This window comes from Tympanuchus pallidicinctus, unplaced genomic scaffold, assembly GCF_026119805.1.
Source record: "Tympanuchus pallidicinctus isolate F22 unplaced genomic scaffold, pur_lepc_1.0 scaffold16, whole genome shotgun sequence".
Classification (NCBI taxonomy): Eukaryota; Metazoa; Chordata; class Aves; order Galliformes; family Phasianidae; genus Tympanuchus; species Tympanuchus pallidicinctus.
Window position 1 is genome coordinate 14,565,400 of NW_026294679.1, and position 20,329 is coordinate 14,585,728.

The following is a 20,329-nucleotide window of genomic DNA, read 5'->3' on the forward strand; positions in this document are numbered from 1 at the left end:
CTCTGCTGACAACGTTGGTTGATTCAATTTCTCAGGTATCACAGGTGCAGTTTCATTTATTAGCAGACAGCAGCAGGGATCACCAAGCTGAGGACCCTTCCTAACGCAATGTGAAATCCAACCTTATGTTTGCAATATTTCATTAGTTGAAATACTCATCTACAGAAAGCAATGAGTTACACTGTCACCTTGGATAGCCATATATGAACACACCACAACTTCACTTCCATTTTGCCTTATTAAAATCCTACCTGTTCCCTGAAGTTTTCCTTCACCCTCTCACTGTGCTTTAGTCTCCCTACTTCAGTTACCTACTACCAAAGACCTTGTGAGCTTTAAGAAAAGCCTTTTCTGTTACTGTGAGATGTTTCATTGTTTTGAATTATGTATTTTTTTAAATGACACAGGAAGAAACAAATGAGCCTAGAAAGAGTATACAAGCGAGACTCTCCTAAAGCTAAAAAAATTCACCAGACTATTACTGTGATCATTAATTTAAGACTAAAGGGTATCTTTCTTTTCTCTAAACTATTTTTAAAATGTCAGCAACACAAAGCATACTATAAACATTTGACAGATTTGGTTATTATAGATCATCGTGGTTACTAAGCACATCAAAAGATGATATTAAATTTGTTTACAAGCCATCTGTTAATGTGCTCTACCCTAATAATCAGATAATACATTAATCATTTATTAACTCTTTACAGATGAGTAGTTGCTGTAAAGGTCATGTAGAAACTGAAATAAAAATAGCTGCCCACTGGTTCATTCTTTAATGCATTTAACAAATCTCCTTCACAAAGTAAAACACTGTGTTACAGGACCCACCTAAAATAAGCTCTGTTCTCAGTGAAGAACACTTCCTTGTGAGACCACAGCAAGAACAGTAGGATAATACATTACTCTTAATATTTCTGAAGGATGCCGCTGGAAAGACAGAGGTAGTCAGGCGATGCCATGCTGCTCATTTTCTACCACATTTCCCACTGCTTAACACATGATAAGCTTCAGATTTCTGCCTTTCAATTCTAGGTGTCTGTCTAATAAACTAAGCAGATAAAAGGTCACCTGGACCTTAGTTGATGCACAATGATAACATACAAAAAAGAACTGCTCAGTGATTCAAAAAGAACTTGTGCTTGTACGTACGACATGAAAATGTTACTGAATATATGAAAAATGTTCCTTGAACTAAAGCACAAACATTTGCTTAGAAAAATAAGGGTTACACTTCCCAGTTATTTTTTCTGAACCTAACGCTACCATTTTAATACTTAATGGGATAGTCTGGATTTTTTTTTTTTTTTTTTTTTTTTTCCCCAAGCTAATGGGAAAGAGATGGAAAAAAATTGACAGTTAGAAATAGAGAAGGCCAATAGAAAAGAGAAAAGGAATGATTGGGTGATGGCAGTCATGACAAAGGAAGGCAGATGATCTAAATGCAATGCGTTGCTTTTAGATAGAGTAATTTGACAGAGCAATTTTGTTCCAATTCCAGTTCCTAAATTTAGTTCATCTACATATACAGTGTAAATAAACTAGACAGTAGCAATGAGGAAGAGTACTGATTCTTTAGCTACAATTCCAACTTTAATTCTCAAAAGCAAGTCACACTCACTAGGTTGTCTTTAATTCTTATGAGGTAGAAAATGCATAATCATTCCGGACATTAAGCTCTCACAGAACGAGTGACGATGATTCAGCTTGTGACTACTGAGGATTACTGGGCCTTGCACTGTAGCTTTAAGTTTTGACAGATCAAGCAGAACAGGGAAGGCCAACTCAAATGGGAACCTTCAGTAAGAAAAAGGGAAACAAAAAGCAGGAACAGAAAGAAGAAGAAGGAAAGCTTGAAAGGAATGAAGTTGAACTGTTCAAGATGGGATGAAACAAGAACAAGGAGTTATGTCCACAAAAATCACACTTCACCCAAAGCCCTGACAGGAACCCCAAACATCAAATGCCTCTAAAACCCACTGGCAAGTATGTACTCCACACCACATACATTATTTTCATTAACCCTGTTAACTCTAGAACAATCTGTGGTGTTGACCAAAGGACTACAATTTGGTTGATGAATCATGTGAATATCATCATAAAACAGAAGACTATTTTTGGTTTTGCTTATTCATTTTACACTGCTCTAGAACATTTAAGAGAGCTCTGAATTTTGTAAAGCCATATAAAAAGATAGCACAGAAGAAAGACCACTTGGGCAATTTAAATTGTACCATTCTGCAGTAATAATTAAGTATATGGTAAAAATATTTTTTCCAACACAACTTATTTCAGGCAGTGCTCTGAGTGGACTTTCAAATTGACTACAGTTTGTCTGTAGAAGCTTTAAGTTGTCACATGCACAATTTGGAAGATGCATAGAGAAACCACAGACAGCTGAAGGAAGAGAAGAGTAGATCTCATTCAAGGAAATAAACTAGTTTTCTTCTTTTCTCTAATGAAGAGTTCTTAATTCCTGAATAATCACCCCTTAACTTCAACTAGAACTGTTCACATTAGACAGTTTATTTTCTTCACGTCCTGGTACTAGCTTGGGATTAAAAAAAGCAGCAAGCAAAGGCAGTCAGTGAATGTTCTGCTTTGAATAAAAAGCAATATGCTAAGTATTTCAGAATAACAGCTTCTTAGTGTTCTCAGATTGAACATGAGAAGGAAATTATTTCTCCAAGCAGCGCCTTTTATTTACATTTTTAGAACAGAAATTATCCACCTCTTCTTCTCTCAGCACTAATGGAACAGAGGAGATCAGCATCCGTCTTCATACAGACAGTGCACAGTGCTTCTCTTCTGTAAAACCTAATAACTGACTTTCCTTAATCTGAGATTATTTTGAAAGGCATACAATAAAAAGTCATGTTGAATAACAAGGAAAAGATATCAATTAGCTGTGTTTGACCAATGTTACTGTTAACAGAAAGGATGGAACCTTATAATTAAAGTTTATGAACACAAAATGTTTCAAGATACACAGGCATGTTTTCTGCAGCATTTCACCATTTGCCTTTTGTAAATTCTAAAGTTTACAAGTAATAATCAGAAGATGACACAAATGAAGTCCTATTTCTATAAGCAAAAATAATACATTCACTCATCTTCAAACACCTACTTATTAGTAATATATACAAGTGGTATTCTAACAACAATTGCTTAAAAACAATGCTTCTGTACTGTATTTCCATTAAAAGAAACAGGAAAACTGAATAAAGAAGGAATAATGAAAAAACATGGGACCTCAAATTTAGTTACGAAGCGTAACACATGTCACAGCAGCCTAAAAGCCAAAGAATGGAGATATTTCTCCGATGCACTTGCCAGGCAATGAGAATAGTGAACAATTATACTTCCACCTGCACAAAACTTTCTACAGTAAATATGAAAAGAAGCAAATTATGCTAATAACAGCTAAACCTACTTATCAAAGCAATTCTCAGGCAGATGCCACTCAATATTATCAGAGCTTGTTTTCTGAAGAAAGTGAATTATTTATACATACTCAAACACAGATACGTACACATGTATTTTATGTGTATTTATACTCAAAATGCTAACATCACTAGGAATGAAAAACTTGCCTAAAGCTTTGCAGTATGCATTCTTTACTTCTCCCATACTACACATTTCACTTACTCCCATCATTGGCCAGAGGGAAAAAAAAAAACAAACTCTAAATATACACAGACATTTAGGAAGCTCCCCTGTAGAAGGGAAGTCCTAAGCCCACATAGCAGCAGGAGTCCAAAAGGAAATTTAGCTAACTTGATGCTGAGTCAACCAGAATTAGAAAATTCTCCTTCCTGCCCTTTCTGAAATTTCACTTCCATCGCACCTTACTGAATAAGTAGGCTGAGATAAGAAGTGGAAAAAACCTACAATGGCAGTACATTGTGAAACTGAGCACTTAATTGGGCTTGCAATAGACAAGAAAACTGATCAACCCTGAGCATAGGCAGAACCTTCTACCTACTTCCACTTCTATTCCACTTCAAGATCGTACAGAATTTCTTTACGCAGATTCTGTTGTCTTCGACTTTCAGCAGGTAATTGCAAACAACAATTATACAAAAAAAAAAAAAAAAAAAGCTTTTTATAATGATTCCTGTTGACAGAGAGTTGAGAGACAAAGCAGGGGAAATAGAAAAAAATACATTTTACACACAAAGTCTGGTAACTACCACTATGCTAGCAGACTTGAGCAAATCCTTCTTAAATAATGTATTACGGGTTACAAAAGCAAAACTGCGTGCTTACTGAGGGAAGAAAAAAAATGAAGTTTGTAAAGGCTTTTACAGTGATCTTTTGTATATAAATAGTATTTTCAAATTCATAACAATCTCAAATGATCAGTTGGAAAAAGAAAAACAATAAGTCAGAGTATCTTCAAATCTCTCTCACAGGTCATCCCTGGCTAGCTTTGATGATGATGCTTTTCTCTTCAGACTAACTTGACAGTTTTAGAAAGCACATTCGTCTACCCAGCCTAAGCAAAAATCAGATTTGTACAGTTTCAAGCCACTAAGAAACTTCAAATTAAGCAGTGCTACCTTTTAGCTTCCCCTCTGACGCGCTTCATCCAGGAAGCATTCAAAGAATCTTAAGGAACAAAGAACTGCTTTACCAAACGTGGAGAAATGGAAACGTTCATCATCCACACAGCAAACTCCTTGAGATTTTCTCCTTGAAAATCATCTAGGCCAGGAAAGCATTGGTTTTCCATATCTCTCTATCCGACATTCAATTCACAAAAGCTGCCTTTGGTCAATAAATAAACAAACCAACCCAGGGAATGCAACCCAAGAAAGGAAACAGCAAAACGAACAGCATGCTCTTCACCTTCCAGCTTACCTTCCAAAGGCAGATAATTCCTTTAGCATAAGACAAAATCATTGATCCATTGTACTATATTAAGACCTTCAACATCTTTGAGGAAGTTCTGTCTATTTATAGACTTCCTGAGACCTTCACCTGCATATTGAACTCACATCTTCATTCTACCTTCATTAATTTTGAGTGAGGGCTTAAACAGGACTCATTGTTTACTTAAAATCAAAGGCAATCAGTGATTAGTGCTCAAATCATCGCACTTTTAATATGAAACAGCAATGCATTTGTTATTCCATACTATGTTATTGCTTAATTTATTTGAAAACACAAAAATTAAATTCTCACTCCTGAATATTCAGAATTCAGGCCTTATTCATGTTCAGTGACACAGTAACACCAGAAGCACATCAGAAGGCAGGAGAGGGCAGGAGAAGAGCAGAAAATCCAACTAAGTTATTCCGTGCCATTTTGTTTGCTTATTTCACAGTCACAGGCTGTCAGTACTTGTGTAGCATCAAATAAGGAAAATTAATATTATACTACACTCGAAGAAATAGTTTTCAGGACAGCAATAGTGCTCCTGTTACCAGTATAGTTACTTACTATACTGTCAATAAGCCAGCACTCAGACTGTCAAATTTAGAACAGGGAAATAGCATTTCAAAAAGTCTTCAAATACATTTATTACATGATATGCAATTTTTAGCTAAAAAAAAAATAAATAAAAAAATCTAGGCTTGAAGTCTTCAAGTTTTCAAGATTGAAATTAATTAGGTCTTTAACATTTTTTTCCCAGAAGTAGAAGACAGTTATTGTGTGCATGAGTGCACTGCATGTACATTTATATACACATGAGTGTGCGCATATACATCTTTTATTTAGAATATGAACTTGCAGTGGAGTAGGTAAAGCCATATATGGACTAATGTGACAGGCCCAAAGAACTTCAAATATTCAAAGAAAATAGCCTCTTCTGGAGCTGTCTATTAAGAGTCAACTGAAGATCACATCAGAACTATCAGCATTATACTGTGGCCATTTCTCAATCTTCATTTTACTCACTAAAGAGCTCCGCTGTGTTTACTACCACACACAATAAGGTACTTGAACCTAATTAGTGTACCTATATCTAATACAGAAATACACATACTAACATATTTCTGCATCTATACATATTTTTATCTACACATATTTATACTCCAACCAGCTTCGTGTTTGGAATTTTATTTTTAGTAATACATGTATCTTTGAAAATTTACCTTATTATATCAGCTGTATGAAAGCAAATTCCTATTCAAATTGCTATTTCAAATTTTAAATTCCTTTTTCAAAAATAGAAAACAAGGAAGTTTTGTCATTATTATCTCTGACCCCTGGCTAACAGGCTCTGAAAAAGAAGGCATGTTAAAATTATCTTTATCTACAGTAAATACCCCATTGTTTATTTTCATTAGGGATGTATTTGTCAGTAAAGCTGTCAAGAATGACTTGATACATGCCAGAATCTTCAGAACACTGAATATGCTGTGCAGTTTTTAAGTCTATAGTTTGCTATTACGCATTTTTGATGCTTTCTAAAGAACACTACTGGGAAAGTATATACAAAAACTTGTATAAATTCTGAGAAATCTTTCATTTATTTGCTATAGTGTTATTGTTCAACTAAAATCCCACATGGTAGACTTCTTTAATCAACATACTGGCCTCCAAATATTTAATTCCTTCTCTACAGTAAAGATAATTTCTTGTCCATTCTTTCAAGGATCTATTTCAGGCACTATCAATCCTCCTAACCCCACAAGCTGTGCCACAATATATCTGAAAGGAAAAAGCCAAAAAAAAATACACTATTTACCTGAGAGAACTGAAAGAAAAAAAGAGTTCTGTGAGCAGCTCAGAAGCATGAGATGACAATAGCTCTCTTCAAGCTCCACTGCTCTACTGCAAAAAGGAATTGAGCCGCAGCCCTGGTCCCAGGGACAATCAGTTAATGCCAACCTCAAATATCAGAAATGAGGATAACCTGGCATAATGGCAAACACTGCTGCTCATCACATGACAAACACAACAGGTGAATTTGGCCTGGACCACCCATAAGCCGAAGAACATTCAGAACAGACTGGCTGCATTTCTATGCTTCAGATCTGGCCTTGTTCCACATCTGTTCCCACAATCTTATCTCCAACTCTTATTTGCTACAGTACATTTCATTCCATACCAACTGCCTTTTTTGTTCTTCTTTACAGCTATCAGCTTTGTACCTTCAGGTTTTTTTAATGCAACACAAGCCATTTTCTTCAGTATGCATACTAAAACAGTCTCCTTCAAAGCATTTTTAGTTGCCTCTCAGCACTGATCATGACTCAGATGCCAACAGCATTCCTCTCAATTGATACTTTATGTGCTCTTGTAATTTAGCACAGGCCCTCCTTAAGCAGCCACCTTATAGGCTTTTATGTACAAGGCACACTAATCTGCTGCTCAAATTCAGGGATAAAGACCCTTAGCTTATTTCTCTATACACACATTCATTAGAGAAACATCAAGCAATTCTATTTTTTCTTCAGAACTAAATTAACCAGAAGTTGATACCAGCTATCTTCAAATATAACAAATTCAGAATACGATTCTGGACTACAGAAATTCTCTACACCAAATTTTTGATGATTAAAATCTGAACTGAAAAAAAAAGTATCACTGTTAATTCCAACAGTGAACACATTAGTTTCGTTTTGACTCAGAACACCTTGAGCTTCACACGTTAATAATTAATTAATTCAATTTCAACTAAAAATCTAAAAAGACTGTAAGATTCAATGAAAGGTAAAAATAAAGGGTTAGTATATGGAACTTACTAATTTTTATTTGCATGGGAAGTTTACTGAAAGGTATTTCTGAAGCAAGTTATAAACAACAACAGAAGCTTCAGTTCTGAAGGGTGGCAGATGTACATGGACAAACCTGCCAGAATTACTTGATAGTGCTGACAAGCAGTACTTACTGTGTCAACATATTGCCCAATTTCTATGAGGAAAAACAAACAAACGCAACCACAACCCAGGCAGCAAATATTACACTCATATGAAAATCATTTTATCAATGTAAATTTGAAGTAAACAGTTGCTTCTTAACAGAAGTACAGTTTCAAGATTTCTTTGGCAATTTGTGAAGAATAAGAGCAATTGGCATTAATGCAGATCACAGCCTCATATGCAAAGTTCAGCAGTTTGTACTAAAAAGAATGTTTGTTTGTTTTTTATAGTACAACAACAATATAAATTAAAAAAACCACAAGCTTTCCAAGTCTCTGAAATCAGACTGGTACTTCAGCTGGTGCTGAAATTAGTCTAAGTGTTTGCTTTCAGTTGAAAACACAAGATCATGTTCAAAGAGAAGAAAACATTTCCAAATTTATATACTGACTAATAACTTACATTTTCAAAACCTTAACTTTAAAAATGAAATGAACTTTTCTTCAAAGCATTTATTTCCTTTCTTCCCACCATGATGACTAAATACCACACAGATTAATCTGTGACAATTTCTAGTTGCAATAATAAATATCTCCTTAATGAATATACAACTTTATGTATCATGTTGACAAAAGCGCAGAAATAAGACCATATACTAGTGCTAGTCTTACTAAATTTAGCCAAGTTTGTAACTTTTAAAGGGTGATAAATTAAACAGTACTTGTAAACTGAAACATTTGACACTCCTTTAGGAGTGACTGAGTGCTATATCCACTGGCTTTTGTGCTAGAGACTTCCGTGCAACATAATAGCTTCACTAGGCATATTGTATCTGAAATATAACCTTTCTCCCGTCTTCAGAGCTAGAGACATTGCCCAGCAGTTAATCAACAGACACTCCACCTTAATTTAGGGTAGCCAATAAAAAATGAGCAACTCTCCCTTTAAATAGAATGAAGCAGCAAAATGAAATATCAGGGCAGACTATAAGATACTCTCTTTGAATGGGACTTAAAAAGTGCACAGGAATGCATATATCTTACTTCAACAATCTCTTAAAGTAATGAGTGGGGTTTGTCTTTTGTTTGTTTGCTTTGTTTCTGACACTAAATGTCAAGCTAAACACTATTCATACAAAACTGATCTGTTACAAATGTTTGGGAGTTCATAGATACTGAGAAAGGTAGTACCTTAAAATAAAGCATACACAAATGATTTCACTGCATTCCAAAACAGGAAATTTTGACATATCTGAGACTAAAAAGGCTAGCCTGGCAGAAAAGAGTGATTCACTTCACCTTGTATAAATAAAACTGCAAGTGCATGCCCTGCTTCTTTCAACTTAAAATGGATTTCACACCATGACAGGTTTCGTTCTGCATTAAAATTGCAAATCTTCTGTGTGGCCCAGTTTCAGCTGCAATTGATCTGCTTTGTCGTCATAGATTAAAAAAACACTGAAGGGCACTGCAGCTTTAAATATTTCAGAGCTATGTAGCTAGTAAATAGACTCCATTGCAATATGGCTCTGAAGGTCGTGTCCTATTGTCTCTTTTCTCTGCAAATATTTTGAACAGCATAAATTAGTTCATTTTATACAATATCTCCCTGCCATTCCTAAATCATGCCAATTGTATTGAGTATTTCCTTACTGGAAAGGACAGATACGCCACTCTTTCCATACACACCCACGCTGCTTCTAGACATATTCAAAACGTCCCCCATGAAAATAACAGCAAAGGGGGATATATCAGACATACACACCTTTTCCTATATGTACCTTATATGAACAGATCCCCCTGTTAAATGCCCCAACATAAAGACAAGTAGTTATTTCAATAGTGATAAAATAATCGACTGGATTTCAGGTTCAAAAGCACCTTTGGTTAAAATTAACATGCCAGTTAGAATACTGAAGCAAGCAATTTTAATGTCTCCTGCTCTTCTCATATGGGAAAACACAAGAAAAAAAACAAAAAACAAAAAACAACAGAGCAGCAATAGAACACAGTCTGCCAAACCTGCCTTTCATGTAGGAAGGCTACTACCTTTCTAATGCTACAAACAAACAAACAAACAACAACAACAACAAGGTTAAGCCCCGTCATGTTTAAGAACAGATTATAAGTACAAGGAGACTGTTAACACCAAGCCAAAATTTGGAACCTCTGAGTGTGCACCTCCCTGGGACCAAGCTTATTTCTTTTATATGGGATGACTATTCAGTGCAGACATGAAGTATGGAGATGTCTCTCATATAGAAAAGTAAAGTGAAATATATCCCTGCAATAAAATACAACTGTGATAGCTGTCACTATGTAGAAGGTACACTTACCTGAAAAGGCAACAGATTGTTGCCATTGTCCGTCCTGAACGCGTTGTCTTCCATCCAGGATTTGGGGGTTAAGGGTGCAGCCCGTGGGAACTTCGGAGGGGCAATGACATTGCTGGAGAATGGTTTTTTAAGGGGTGAAATGGGATTGAGGGGGGAGGGTACACCGACCCCCACTCCCACGCCAACCCCCACTCCAACTGCCCTTCGAGGGTCCCTACCAGCCTGCAGCCCACCCCAAGGGTTGGAAGGTGTACTCCAAGCTGCATTTTGATGGTTATTCCAGCTGGAGGAAGAAGAAGAGGATGCAGAAGAGGAAGACGGTTTGCTGGTCATGATGGGCTGATGGCTGTAAGCAGCATTTCTCTGGGCAAAAGGCGCCTGATTAGGGCTCACAGGAGACCTCCGCTGCTGCTGCTGCTGCTGAGCTTGCTGCTGCTGCTGCTGATGTTGGTGGTGTTGAGTCTGAGCTAGGCCAATTTGAGGAGAGAAAGTGCCACCAAATACAGGGTTGACATGGTGTGGAAAATTCTGGAAAAGCATTGTTCCATTGACCGGAGTAATCCCCTGGAAAAAGCTATCATCCACCGTGTTTGTGGTCCCCGTCGACCAGGTGCTGCCGAAGGAGGGAGACAAGGAGGTGCCGGCTGCAGGTTCTTGTTGAGGCTGGTGAAAGCTCAAGCCAGGCAAAATGGGAGACTCCATCTGCATCTTCTCCTTGCTATTTTGGGAAGGAGCCGATGTGCCGATACTAGTCACTGAGCTGCTGTCTTCTGGCTTGGGCGTCTCTGACGAGATGGGCGTAGAGGGGGCTTCTGCTGAGTTTGGATCTTGCTGCTGCTGCTGCCGCTGCTGCTGGGGCTGGGCTTTGCTTTTGTCCATCAGTAAATCATCCTGCATGGTTTGCGCAGCTGAAACAGTAGGGGAAAAAACCACAAAGACAGATTATTAGCATTGTCATTCATAGCACAAATGAGGCCGCTTTAATCATTTGCCGGTCAAAAATCTCCTCCTATTAGTAGTGCTATATGCTACAGCAAGTTGCAAGGCAAACCCGTAATCTTCCCCCTCCCCCATTTAGGAACATGTAAGCTTTGATCATGCTAGATTGTCTTGAAAATATTTTTTAAGATGCTTCACCCTTTTTGATGCCTTGTTTCCCTTCAGTCTAAATGAGAGATGTGCTTATAGGGCAGAGATATACAGCAATTTCGCCACGTCTCTTTTCTCTTACACCGGAACTCAGAGCTCTCACCCTGCAATGAGAAACTGATTCTGGTTCCTGTTTTTCCGAGCACCCTCCTCCTCCTCCACCTCCTCCCCCTGGCTATTTGCATACGTCAATAAATACTGCTGCGTCCTTCAGCAAGGTTAAAGAGACACCAGTCTCCGCTCTTCTCCACCCCCTTTCCGATGAGGGCACCTTTAAAGGAGCCGGTACCCATTTCCCCAGCAAGCAGCCAGGCTCTCCGGCCGGCAGCGCCGTGCTGGGGCCGCGGGGACGGGGAGCGACCCTCGGCGTGGCCGAGCCGGCAGCACTGCGGGGCGCAGCGCTGCTTCGCCGCAAAGGCGTCCCGCTCTATTGCCTTCTCCAGAAAACCGTCCGTCATCTGTTCGTAGGGAAATATAAGGCCAAAAGGAGCAAATCGGGGAGGTGCTACTCGGCTGTAACGCTCCCTATGCTTTCACAGTGAAAAATTAAAACGAGGTTAAGTCGAATGTTTTAAGTAGAGACATGGCCATCTTTAGATGCACAAGACAAGGACTAGTGATGGAATTTATTTGCTACATCGATACGTAAGCTTAAACTCGCTTTAGAAGCGAGTGTACATAGCATGACTGAGTCTTATACCTGATAGAAGAGGGGATTCATATAAAGGAGGGCAGGTACTGGAATTTGATCAATATTTCAAAACACCATAATAGTAATGCAGATGTAAACATCATTACATGGAACTAAAACAGGATCCTCCACATGTCACAGACTTCTAGTCGATTGAAGAGATTATTATACATTTCAAAAGCGTTTTGAATGAGCCAAAACCAGTTTCTCAATTGAAGTATGTAAAAGACGGTGATCACCAAATGCCTAATTGCATTTCTACTGAGCTAATCACAACAGCTTGGCCACGCTGTTTTTAGGATTGCTGTTTCAAAGTAACAAAGTAAAGTCCAGCCAAACCAATTATCTGGTTAAGAAAGGTGTCAAAGAGCAAAGTCAGTGACTCCTGACAACGGTTTTGAGATGGCCTATACACACCTTTAGTTTATTATTTTTTAATTCCTACATAGTCACTCACAGACTTTTTACCTCAAATGAATGTAAGGATACATTTCTTCTATAAGTTACTTGGCTTGCTCCCTAGTATTTCCCCTCTCCATACAAAACGAACAGCAAGGGTTCATGCAAGTCTATGTTGTGAGACAACATTAGGGCAAGTTCCCAAGAACAGGGCAAACTATCACACCCAGCCAGCAGCCCTGCTGCTGCCAATGGGGCAGGGGAAACCCAGAGGCAGCTTAAAGCAGTGCTGTAGAAAAGCCAGAACACACCAAGCTTCATGTAGCTTTCCATCATCTGCGTTTATAGCAACATCACCATTAATTCTAAGAGTGCAGAAAATTATTGACAATTTTATAGCAGAGAGAAAAAGCATAATTCTTTACCCCTTCCCTGCACAAAAGTATATCGAGAAAAAAAAAACAGCAGCTGAAATACTACAGTCCTGCCATCAGTAAAGTATATTTAAATCAGTTAGTCATCAGGTTATCTATAGTGGCTAGCACAGCAGTTGTTTCATATATGTACCTTGACTTGGCCATTTGTTTTTGAACTTTATCCTAAAGACTGTAATCCACATTCATTTTCATACCATTTCTTAAAGGTAAAATCTCCACAATTCAATTCTCTTGTCAAGGTCAAGACCTACCTTTAACAGCAAAGCCAGTCTGAATGGAAAAACACTGGATAAAAAAAAAGAAAGACTGAGAGGCCACCCATGTCTAACACTGGACTATACACAGCAAATAATCAAGAGGTGCTATAAGTATTTGAGCAAATACACAAACCAGAACAGGAAATCTATATCCCCACAGCAATACCACCTCTGCTTGCATGCAGTAACCCATGCAGTCGACACAGAAATTCTTAAGGAACAGTTACCTTTGGATTTTCTGTATCTAAAGCTCAATAAAACAGTGTGTTTATTTTGTCCTTTCGGGTTTGGTGTGACAAACAGTCGGCCACTCTGGCAAGAGCACTTTGACAACTGGGAGCTGTCAGCGCATGCTCTGCCGCGGCATTCTGGGTTTTGCAGTCCGACGGGGGCGGCGTTGGCTTGCCCAAGCAGGGCCTGCAGCGCCGGGCAGCTCAGCTCAGCTCAGCTCAGCTCGGGCTGCTGCGCTCCGCTGCCCAGAGGAGCTCGGACAGACGCAGCGCGTGCCGCACGGAGCTGACAGCGCGCAACGGCAGCTGAGCTGCACGCAGCTTTTTTATGGCCAGAGCACACAGCTACGTGGAGCAGCAATCGCTAGCCAAAGGAGTGCTTCCAGGACTCCCAGATTCCTTCACATCTCCAAATTTACGTACAAGGAATTATTTACAAGGCTTATCATCTATGAAAAACCATCACCACTGTTACAAACGGGATGGTGCCACATTACTTAGATGTAGAAAACATTAATGAGCCACTTGTCACAACACCAGTTCTAAAAGCATTCCAACTGAAACACAAATAGGGCAAGTATGAAACTTCAAAACAAAAATCAGCACGTGGGCTGTATGATATGAATACCTTCCAAATTGCAAATTACTGTTTCTTCATTACTGAGCTACTGTTATAACTTCAAATCCTTTAAAGAAGGAAAATAGTAATAACCCTACTCAGGAAAAAATAAAAAGGCAGACAAATATTTTACTATTTACTACTACATCCACTCCATACTGCAACTCCTCATTTTAGCTACCTTCCTTCCACAACCACCATCCACATATCTCCTACTTCAGTACACAGACTGAAAGGAATGAATCTCATTTTGATGTTATAGGTCAGATAGTTTTCAGAATTTAGTCTGCAGGCCTTTGTATTCCAACTTATGCTGATCCATTAATTGTTCTGGATAATCAATGATATCAATAATTCTGGAAAAGGAATGCTAACACTTGTATGAAAATCACATAGCAGAAATCTGAAATGTGAAACTATCAGCATTTCATAAAGTTTCAGGAGGTCTTTTCAAAGATGAAATATGCCCAGCTTTGTGGCTGAACTCTGAGAAAGATAAATGAGGGTATTTGAAAATGGCTTGCTAAATCACCCCTGTATTTTGCTTTCTGCTGTCTATTTATGTTGGACTGTGTGGTCCACTCGCCTTGAATTAATGCTGTAATCAAGAGTCTCTGAACACTTGCTCTAACCTGTTTGCACTGCTCTGAATCATTAAAGGCCAGGAAAATTGCTTTCTGACAGCAGCTGAAAATGTCTCATTTGTTGAAACCTCAGCTAGTACAGGGCTAGCCCTGGTCACTGTGCAGCCCTCCTTTATGTCCCTTCTTGCTCCCTGCAGATGCTGTGAAGACTGATGTGAAAGGAGACAGGGGACAGCTTCATTTGCAAATATGAAGATAATGAAAGTAATCATGACAGTCACAAACAGAAATGCTACTTAACCAAAGAAATTCAAGGTTTAATGGAGTCTTTTGATCCATTAGCTACCAGAAGCTTTTTTTTTTTTTTTTTTTTTTCCTACCAGCCAACTGTTTTGTAATTGGAAGTTAAAAGATAGTAACAACAGCTGTATCAGGAAACAAAAGCTTCATTCAATCTGATACCTGAATTTCTTGACCTGGGCCAACTCCAAAGAAACAAATGTAAGAAAAGCTCAAGTAAGCCTAGCTAACTTAGCTAAGATTGTACTGAGTGCATTTTTGTTTGGTGAAATTCATTATGAAGTAATTTATGCCTTCTATAGCTAAAAACCCATGCCAGTCTTTCTGTCACAAAGTGAATTTTCCAACTATCTTGAAGGTTAAAGTACATTACTGAAAAACTTAGTTTTATTGTAGAAATATTTTTCTCAGTTTACATATATCTCATTTGAATTTAATGGAGGGCTCCTTGCATTTAGAAAGACAGAATCAAGCAAATATGAAATATAAAGTGATCTTGCCATTTATTTTTTATATGCAGTTATAATGCACTATTGAATAAAGAGAATGCTTTCATATTGCCAGATTGCCTAGCTTTGTTTAAATTAGTGAATAATTCCAACAGCTTCAGTGTTGTCAAATGAAAAGAATGTGCTAAAGCAGTGCTGCTGAAATGGACAGGTAAATATTTAATATACTCCACGCTATTCTAATGTTAATTGTTTATCAGTTACCTTAATAAGCTTAATGAAATCTCTGCAAGCTTGTTATCAAACAATTTAATGTTTTAAAATGTGACTTTCTGGTATAAATCTGATAGCTCTAAGCAGCCTATATTATTTTTCATAGTTTTCATTTAATTCTGACTTCTCTTCAAGTGTGTGATCTTATTTAATTCAAAATGGCTGCCACCTCCAGCTGGCACCAGTGAGGCTGAGTTCTGCCAAATCCCAAGTGGTAGCAGTCCTCATCCTACGCTTCATATTGGAAAAAGGGAGTCCTCCTCAGGGAGTTCCCTCCAGGCTCAAATGCAGCTCCCATCGGGTGAAGGCGAGAGAGGACCAAATGATTCAGCACAACCATCAGAGAGACAGAACAATGAGGACTCCATTTAGGAATGGTATGGAAAACAACAATGTAAAAATAATAACAAAAAAAAAGCTGCAAGAGCCAGTCTGAGGTTTAAGATACAAACTGTCACTGTAATAAAAAGTAGAAAGAAAAGGAACAGTAAAGGGGGATAGGGAGAGTGAATTGAAGGAGACTGTTGGGGAGAATAAAGAAAGCATTTGAATGGGGCAGCTGCATATCCAGTCCTGGTAGAGGGAAGAGATGAGGATGGAATGACAACTTTTGCTCTGTCGGGGAGTAAGGAGAGTTCTTTCAAACTTAGAAACTGTTGGTTATTTATGTATTTTAATATCACATTTTCTTTCTGAGAGGACAAATTGAGATTCCATACCTAAAGCTGCCCAACAGAGTCTTGAAGATTGAAAAAGACACAAATCAGTTTTTAGATTTGGGGATTTTTAAGCTATTCATAGGATGTTATGAGGTCTGTCATGTTTTTCTATACTGCATATTTACAAGGAAATATGATGTACACACCTGCCAAGTGTTTACCACGTGAGCCAATACACGTCTCAACCGCTTTTGTCATCCCTCCCTCCCTGGCAGGGGGCAAAGAAGCCTTCTTTGTGAGAGACTGTTCTCAAGCTTCATATAGTAGCCAGGTGATGATGGATTCCAGTCACATTTCTTTGGGTAACTATTGCCCAAAGTCATTACTGCTGATCACAACCTCATAGCCTTATCCTAAATGGCAGGCAACTAGCTTATCCTCCCTGCCCCAAAACCAAAACACAGAAGCTGTACAAATCCCAGAAATAAAATAGACTTCCTTCCTTTTATTTGTAAGGTTTCAGAATAAATACACAAAACCCAAGCATTTGTCTGGCCTATCTGATCAGTACTTTGGCCAATAGACAACGCATTTGTTCCAGATGAAGTCCAGGAATCACAGACTCTGGTAACGAGTACTGCTCTAATATTTCACAAGCAGCTGTAATTGGGAAAGTGGGTATTAGGTTCTCTTCCAGGAAGCCACGCCTACAGGGTTTACTCAGCCTACTGTACGCACAAGACTTCCCAGTACTGCAAGTAAAATTGAATTTTACTGTCCTAAGACAAAGTTAAAAATAAATTTTCTTGGACAGGATGTCAGCACACTGCCCTCTTCCTACTTGCTTCTGTAGATACTTTCTGTAGGAAAAAATTACCAAAATGTATCTGCTTTGGCACTCCTGCTGATGATAGCTTTGGTAATCAGAAAACAGACAACACTGTCCTTATTCTACGTATAGAATACAGCTTGTAAGTCTAAGTCCAGATAATAAAAGAAAAATGGAAAATAAAATCTGAGAAAAATAATATCAAGCACAAAGCAATAGCAAAAACAGAACAATGTACATAAATTTAGGTCCAACTGCACAACCATGTTTGTTCTGTAATCTGACAGCAGTGCAGCCCTCCACTTTTTTTTTTTTTTTAAACACATATTTTACAGGATTTTTCTCCCATCAAAGACTCAAAACCAGACTGATTTCCCCTTAGCTATGACAGCAGGGTCAAAGGATGAAGTACATTCACTGCAGGCTCCTTCTTGTCCTACCTGATCTCTGCAGCTGCACAGAGCTACCAGGCAAATTCTGCTCATCTCAAGCAAGAACTGATGTGTGCTGAAGAGGGTGCACAGGTGTGGAGCTGGCCCAGAAAGCCACCACCTTGTACAGCAAATGAAGCATAACACAGCAAGATACAACCGACACAAGATTTTGAGGACTGGCTACACACAGCAGTTATTAGATATGTATACACACACCCATCAAAACTCGAGAAGAAAGACCTAAATCTGATCTTTACCCACCAACCTTCCTAAGAATTGGAACTGCAGTAAGCGTTTCTGCAAACAACACCTCTGCCCTTTGCGTGGAAAGCACAACATGCAGAACTTCTCCACACGTGCCAATACGTGCACATCTGGGCTGAGGAAAGAGCAGGAGAGGGCCCCAGGGGGACAAGAAGCAGCAACCCTCAGGTGCTGTCTGTCCCTTTGTTCTATAAAGGCTTTTCGGACTCAGAACTTCCAGCTTCTTAGTAGCTGCGCTACTGCATATCGACTTCAGAACATAGAATGGATTTTCAAAGCCCTTAAGGACTTACACTCCACGGTTACGAGCAGCAGTGGAAGCGCTGCACTACCACCAGCCGCCCCACAGCTCGCTCAGGGTGCCAACGGCCGCCACAAGCACACAACGCGATCGCAGCCCTTCCCCAGCACCGCGCGAGCCCTCTCTCCCCCGGGCAGAGGCTGCACCTGCCGGCCGGGTGGCGGCAGCTCCTTCCCAGCTCCTCTCCCGCAGCAGCGGCGCCGCGCGGTACCCTCAGCCGCCGCCGTGAGGGAGGGGCTGCGGTGCGCGACGGCCGCTCCGCGCGAGGGAGAGCGGAGGCGCAAGGGCCCTTCCCGCCGCCCTCCGCTCGGTGACCCTGTGCCGGAGCGGCGGGCGCGGTGCCGGGCACGGCGCTGACCGTCCCCCGTCGGAGCCCTCTACGCGAGCGCGGCTCCTACCTGCCCCGCGCGCGGTGCCGGGCAGCGGTTAGGCGGCAGAGGCGAAAAGCGGCATAGAAAGGGAGATGGACAGGGGGATGCGGCGCCCCGCGGGACCTTTAAGCCCCCGGAGGCGGTGGGACTACACTTCCCGGCGTGCCCGGCCGTCTCGACTGCCTGCTGGGCGCAGGCGCGCTGGGAAGAGGGCGGGGACGGGCGTCGCGGTTGCGCTCGGCCTTTACCTCACAGAGGCACCGCCGCCTTTCATCTCGGCGCCGCGGCGGCTCTGGGCCGCGCCGTGCGTGCGTAGCACCCTCCGCGCGCCGCGTCCCGCCCGCCGAGGGAGGCGCGTGGCGGGGGGTGGCTCCGCTGCACGGCCCCGCTTTCTCCCGGCGTGACGCGCGGCTTCCCCCGCGCTGGGCCCCTTTGTCAGGCCGCGGGCCCTCGGCTGTTGCAGCCATGTCGGAGCAGACGGGCCTGGCGTTGCCGCAGACCATGGACAGGTACGGGAGGACCGGCTCCGGGAGGCTCGGGCCGGCCGGGGGCGGTTGCGTATGTGTGGGTTCTCCGTGGCTTTTGGTGCTCGGGTGGTGCGGGCCGCGTTAAGCTCGGCCGTGGCGGGGCTGGAGCGGGCTGCGGGGAGAGCGGCGCGGTGCAGGGGGCTGCCCGCTTCCTGACGCTGCGGGAGGTAACGCGGCGTCGGGAGCGTTCGTCGAAGCGTTGAAAGGCGACGATTGTTTAGCTGGGCCTTGTGGGCTTTGTTGCTACCTTTGTCTGTTTTGGAGGAGCGTGTAGTTTCTTTTTTGAGTTGCTAAGAAGTCCGACCTGCAAACTCCTCTGACTTAATTCTAAGGGAGAAAAGGCATTCGCTCTTATTACGTTTGCTTCCTCTGATTACGTGTGTTTGCACACCAAGCACTTTCACCCTGTTCTGCTGAGAATTTGAGGTTCCCACTGTGGGGCATTGAGTCATCCAGGAAGCTCTTGAGAGCTGCACGTATAGGCGACACAACAGTACAGTGCTTCTGAAGGTGGGAGCCCATAAGGAATCTATCCTCTACTGATAAACCCATCACGCTTTTCATCACAGACATCCGGGGAAAAGGGAGAAAGACCTCACTGAACTCTGATGTTGTGATTTATTTATTTTCTTATTTATTTACTTATTTTACTTCTGTAAGGAAAGAGGATTTTAGTAAAATAGAGGCTGTCATGAGGCAGGTGATGGAGGGACAAACTGGGAGGCAAGGATAGAGCTTGCTCTGCCTTGAAGGTGAGGATAAGGAACTTCAGTCCGATAAAAAAAAAAACAAACAAACAAAAAAAAAGAACTATAAATGATTTGCTGGGGGGGACAGAGGAAGAGGAAAAGCTTATTGTTGATGTTTTAGAAATCTGGGAAGTGTTGTTAAAGAGGCTGAGAGTCAGGAACTGGAAACATTTTTGCAAGAAGTAACAGAAAGGAGATAGGCTGGTTATTGTTTTTGTGTGTTTTTGTTTGCTTTTTTTTTTAGAAGCGCTGTAAGGGAGGTATTCTATTTTACTTCCTGTGAATATCAAGTATAAAAAGGAAGACGGTTAAGGATGACAAATGAGCAGGAGGAGGATGGTTGTGTAGAAAGGAAGAAGAACGAGGAAGATCAGGAAGAATGTTGCACACCTGAAACTAAATTTCATCTTCATCCTGGAATTCATAGTCTGATGATATGTAGTATTTCGTTATTTTGGATGTATAACAAATCATTATGTTCTGAATGGCTGCCCTGCTGTCTGTGGCAATTTTAACATAACATGAGGCCCTAATTCAGTGGGAAGTGTCTGAGGTGGTATTTATCTGTGTGGCAAACAGTAAATTGATGTAATTAGATGACTCTGCCTAATAAAACTGAAGCTTTTCTTTTGTGCTCATATCAGCATTTGGGACTGTG

At 40.6% G+C, this 20,329-nt stretch overlaps 2 protein-coding genes across 13 annotated transcripts in view; one reads left to right on the forward strand and one right to left on the reverse strand.

Moving 5' to 3' along the window:
- The window catches only part of CPEB3 (cytoplasmic polyadenylation element binding protein 3), an 87,557-nt gene extending 68,970 nt beyond the window's left edge, over positions 1 to 18,587 (reverse strand). For 4 of the 7 annotated variants that reach the window (XM_052677909.1, XM_052677908.1, XM_052677907.1 and 1 more), the window contains exons 1-2: positions 11,287 to 11,424; positions 10,150 to 11,057 (exon numbers count right to left, since the gene is read on the reverse strand). In XM_052677909.1, coding sequence (XP_052533869.1) covers positions 10,150 to 11,046 — 897 coding nt within the window. In that variant the 5' untranslated portion in view covers positions 11,047 to 11,057; positions 11,287 to 11,424. Of the gene's footprint in view, positions 1 to 10,149; positions 11,058 to 11,286; positions 11,469 to 13,309; positions 13,431 to 18,422 lie in introns of those variants that run through there. The other 3 variants (XM_052677905.1, XM_052677904.1, XM_052677906.1) reach the window with 3 other exon arrangements.
- A 163-nt stretch (positions 18,588 to 18,750) lies between these two features.
- MARCHF5 (membrane associated ring-CH-type finger 5) overlaps positions 18,751 to 20,329 on the forward strand; it is a 30,937-nt gene continuing 29,358 nt past the window's right edge. For all 6 annotated transcript variants that reach the window (XR_008205284.1, XM_052677910.1, XM_052677913.1 and 3 more), the window contains exon 1: positions 18,751 to 18,904. Coding sequence is in view for 5 of the 6 variants with exons in the window: in XM_052677910.1 (XP_052533870.1) it covers positions 18,861 to 18,904 (44 nt within the window). In the remaining variant the exon portion in view is untranslated. The remainder of the gene's footprint in view (positions 18,905 to 20,329) is intronic.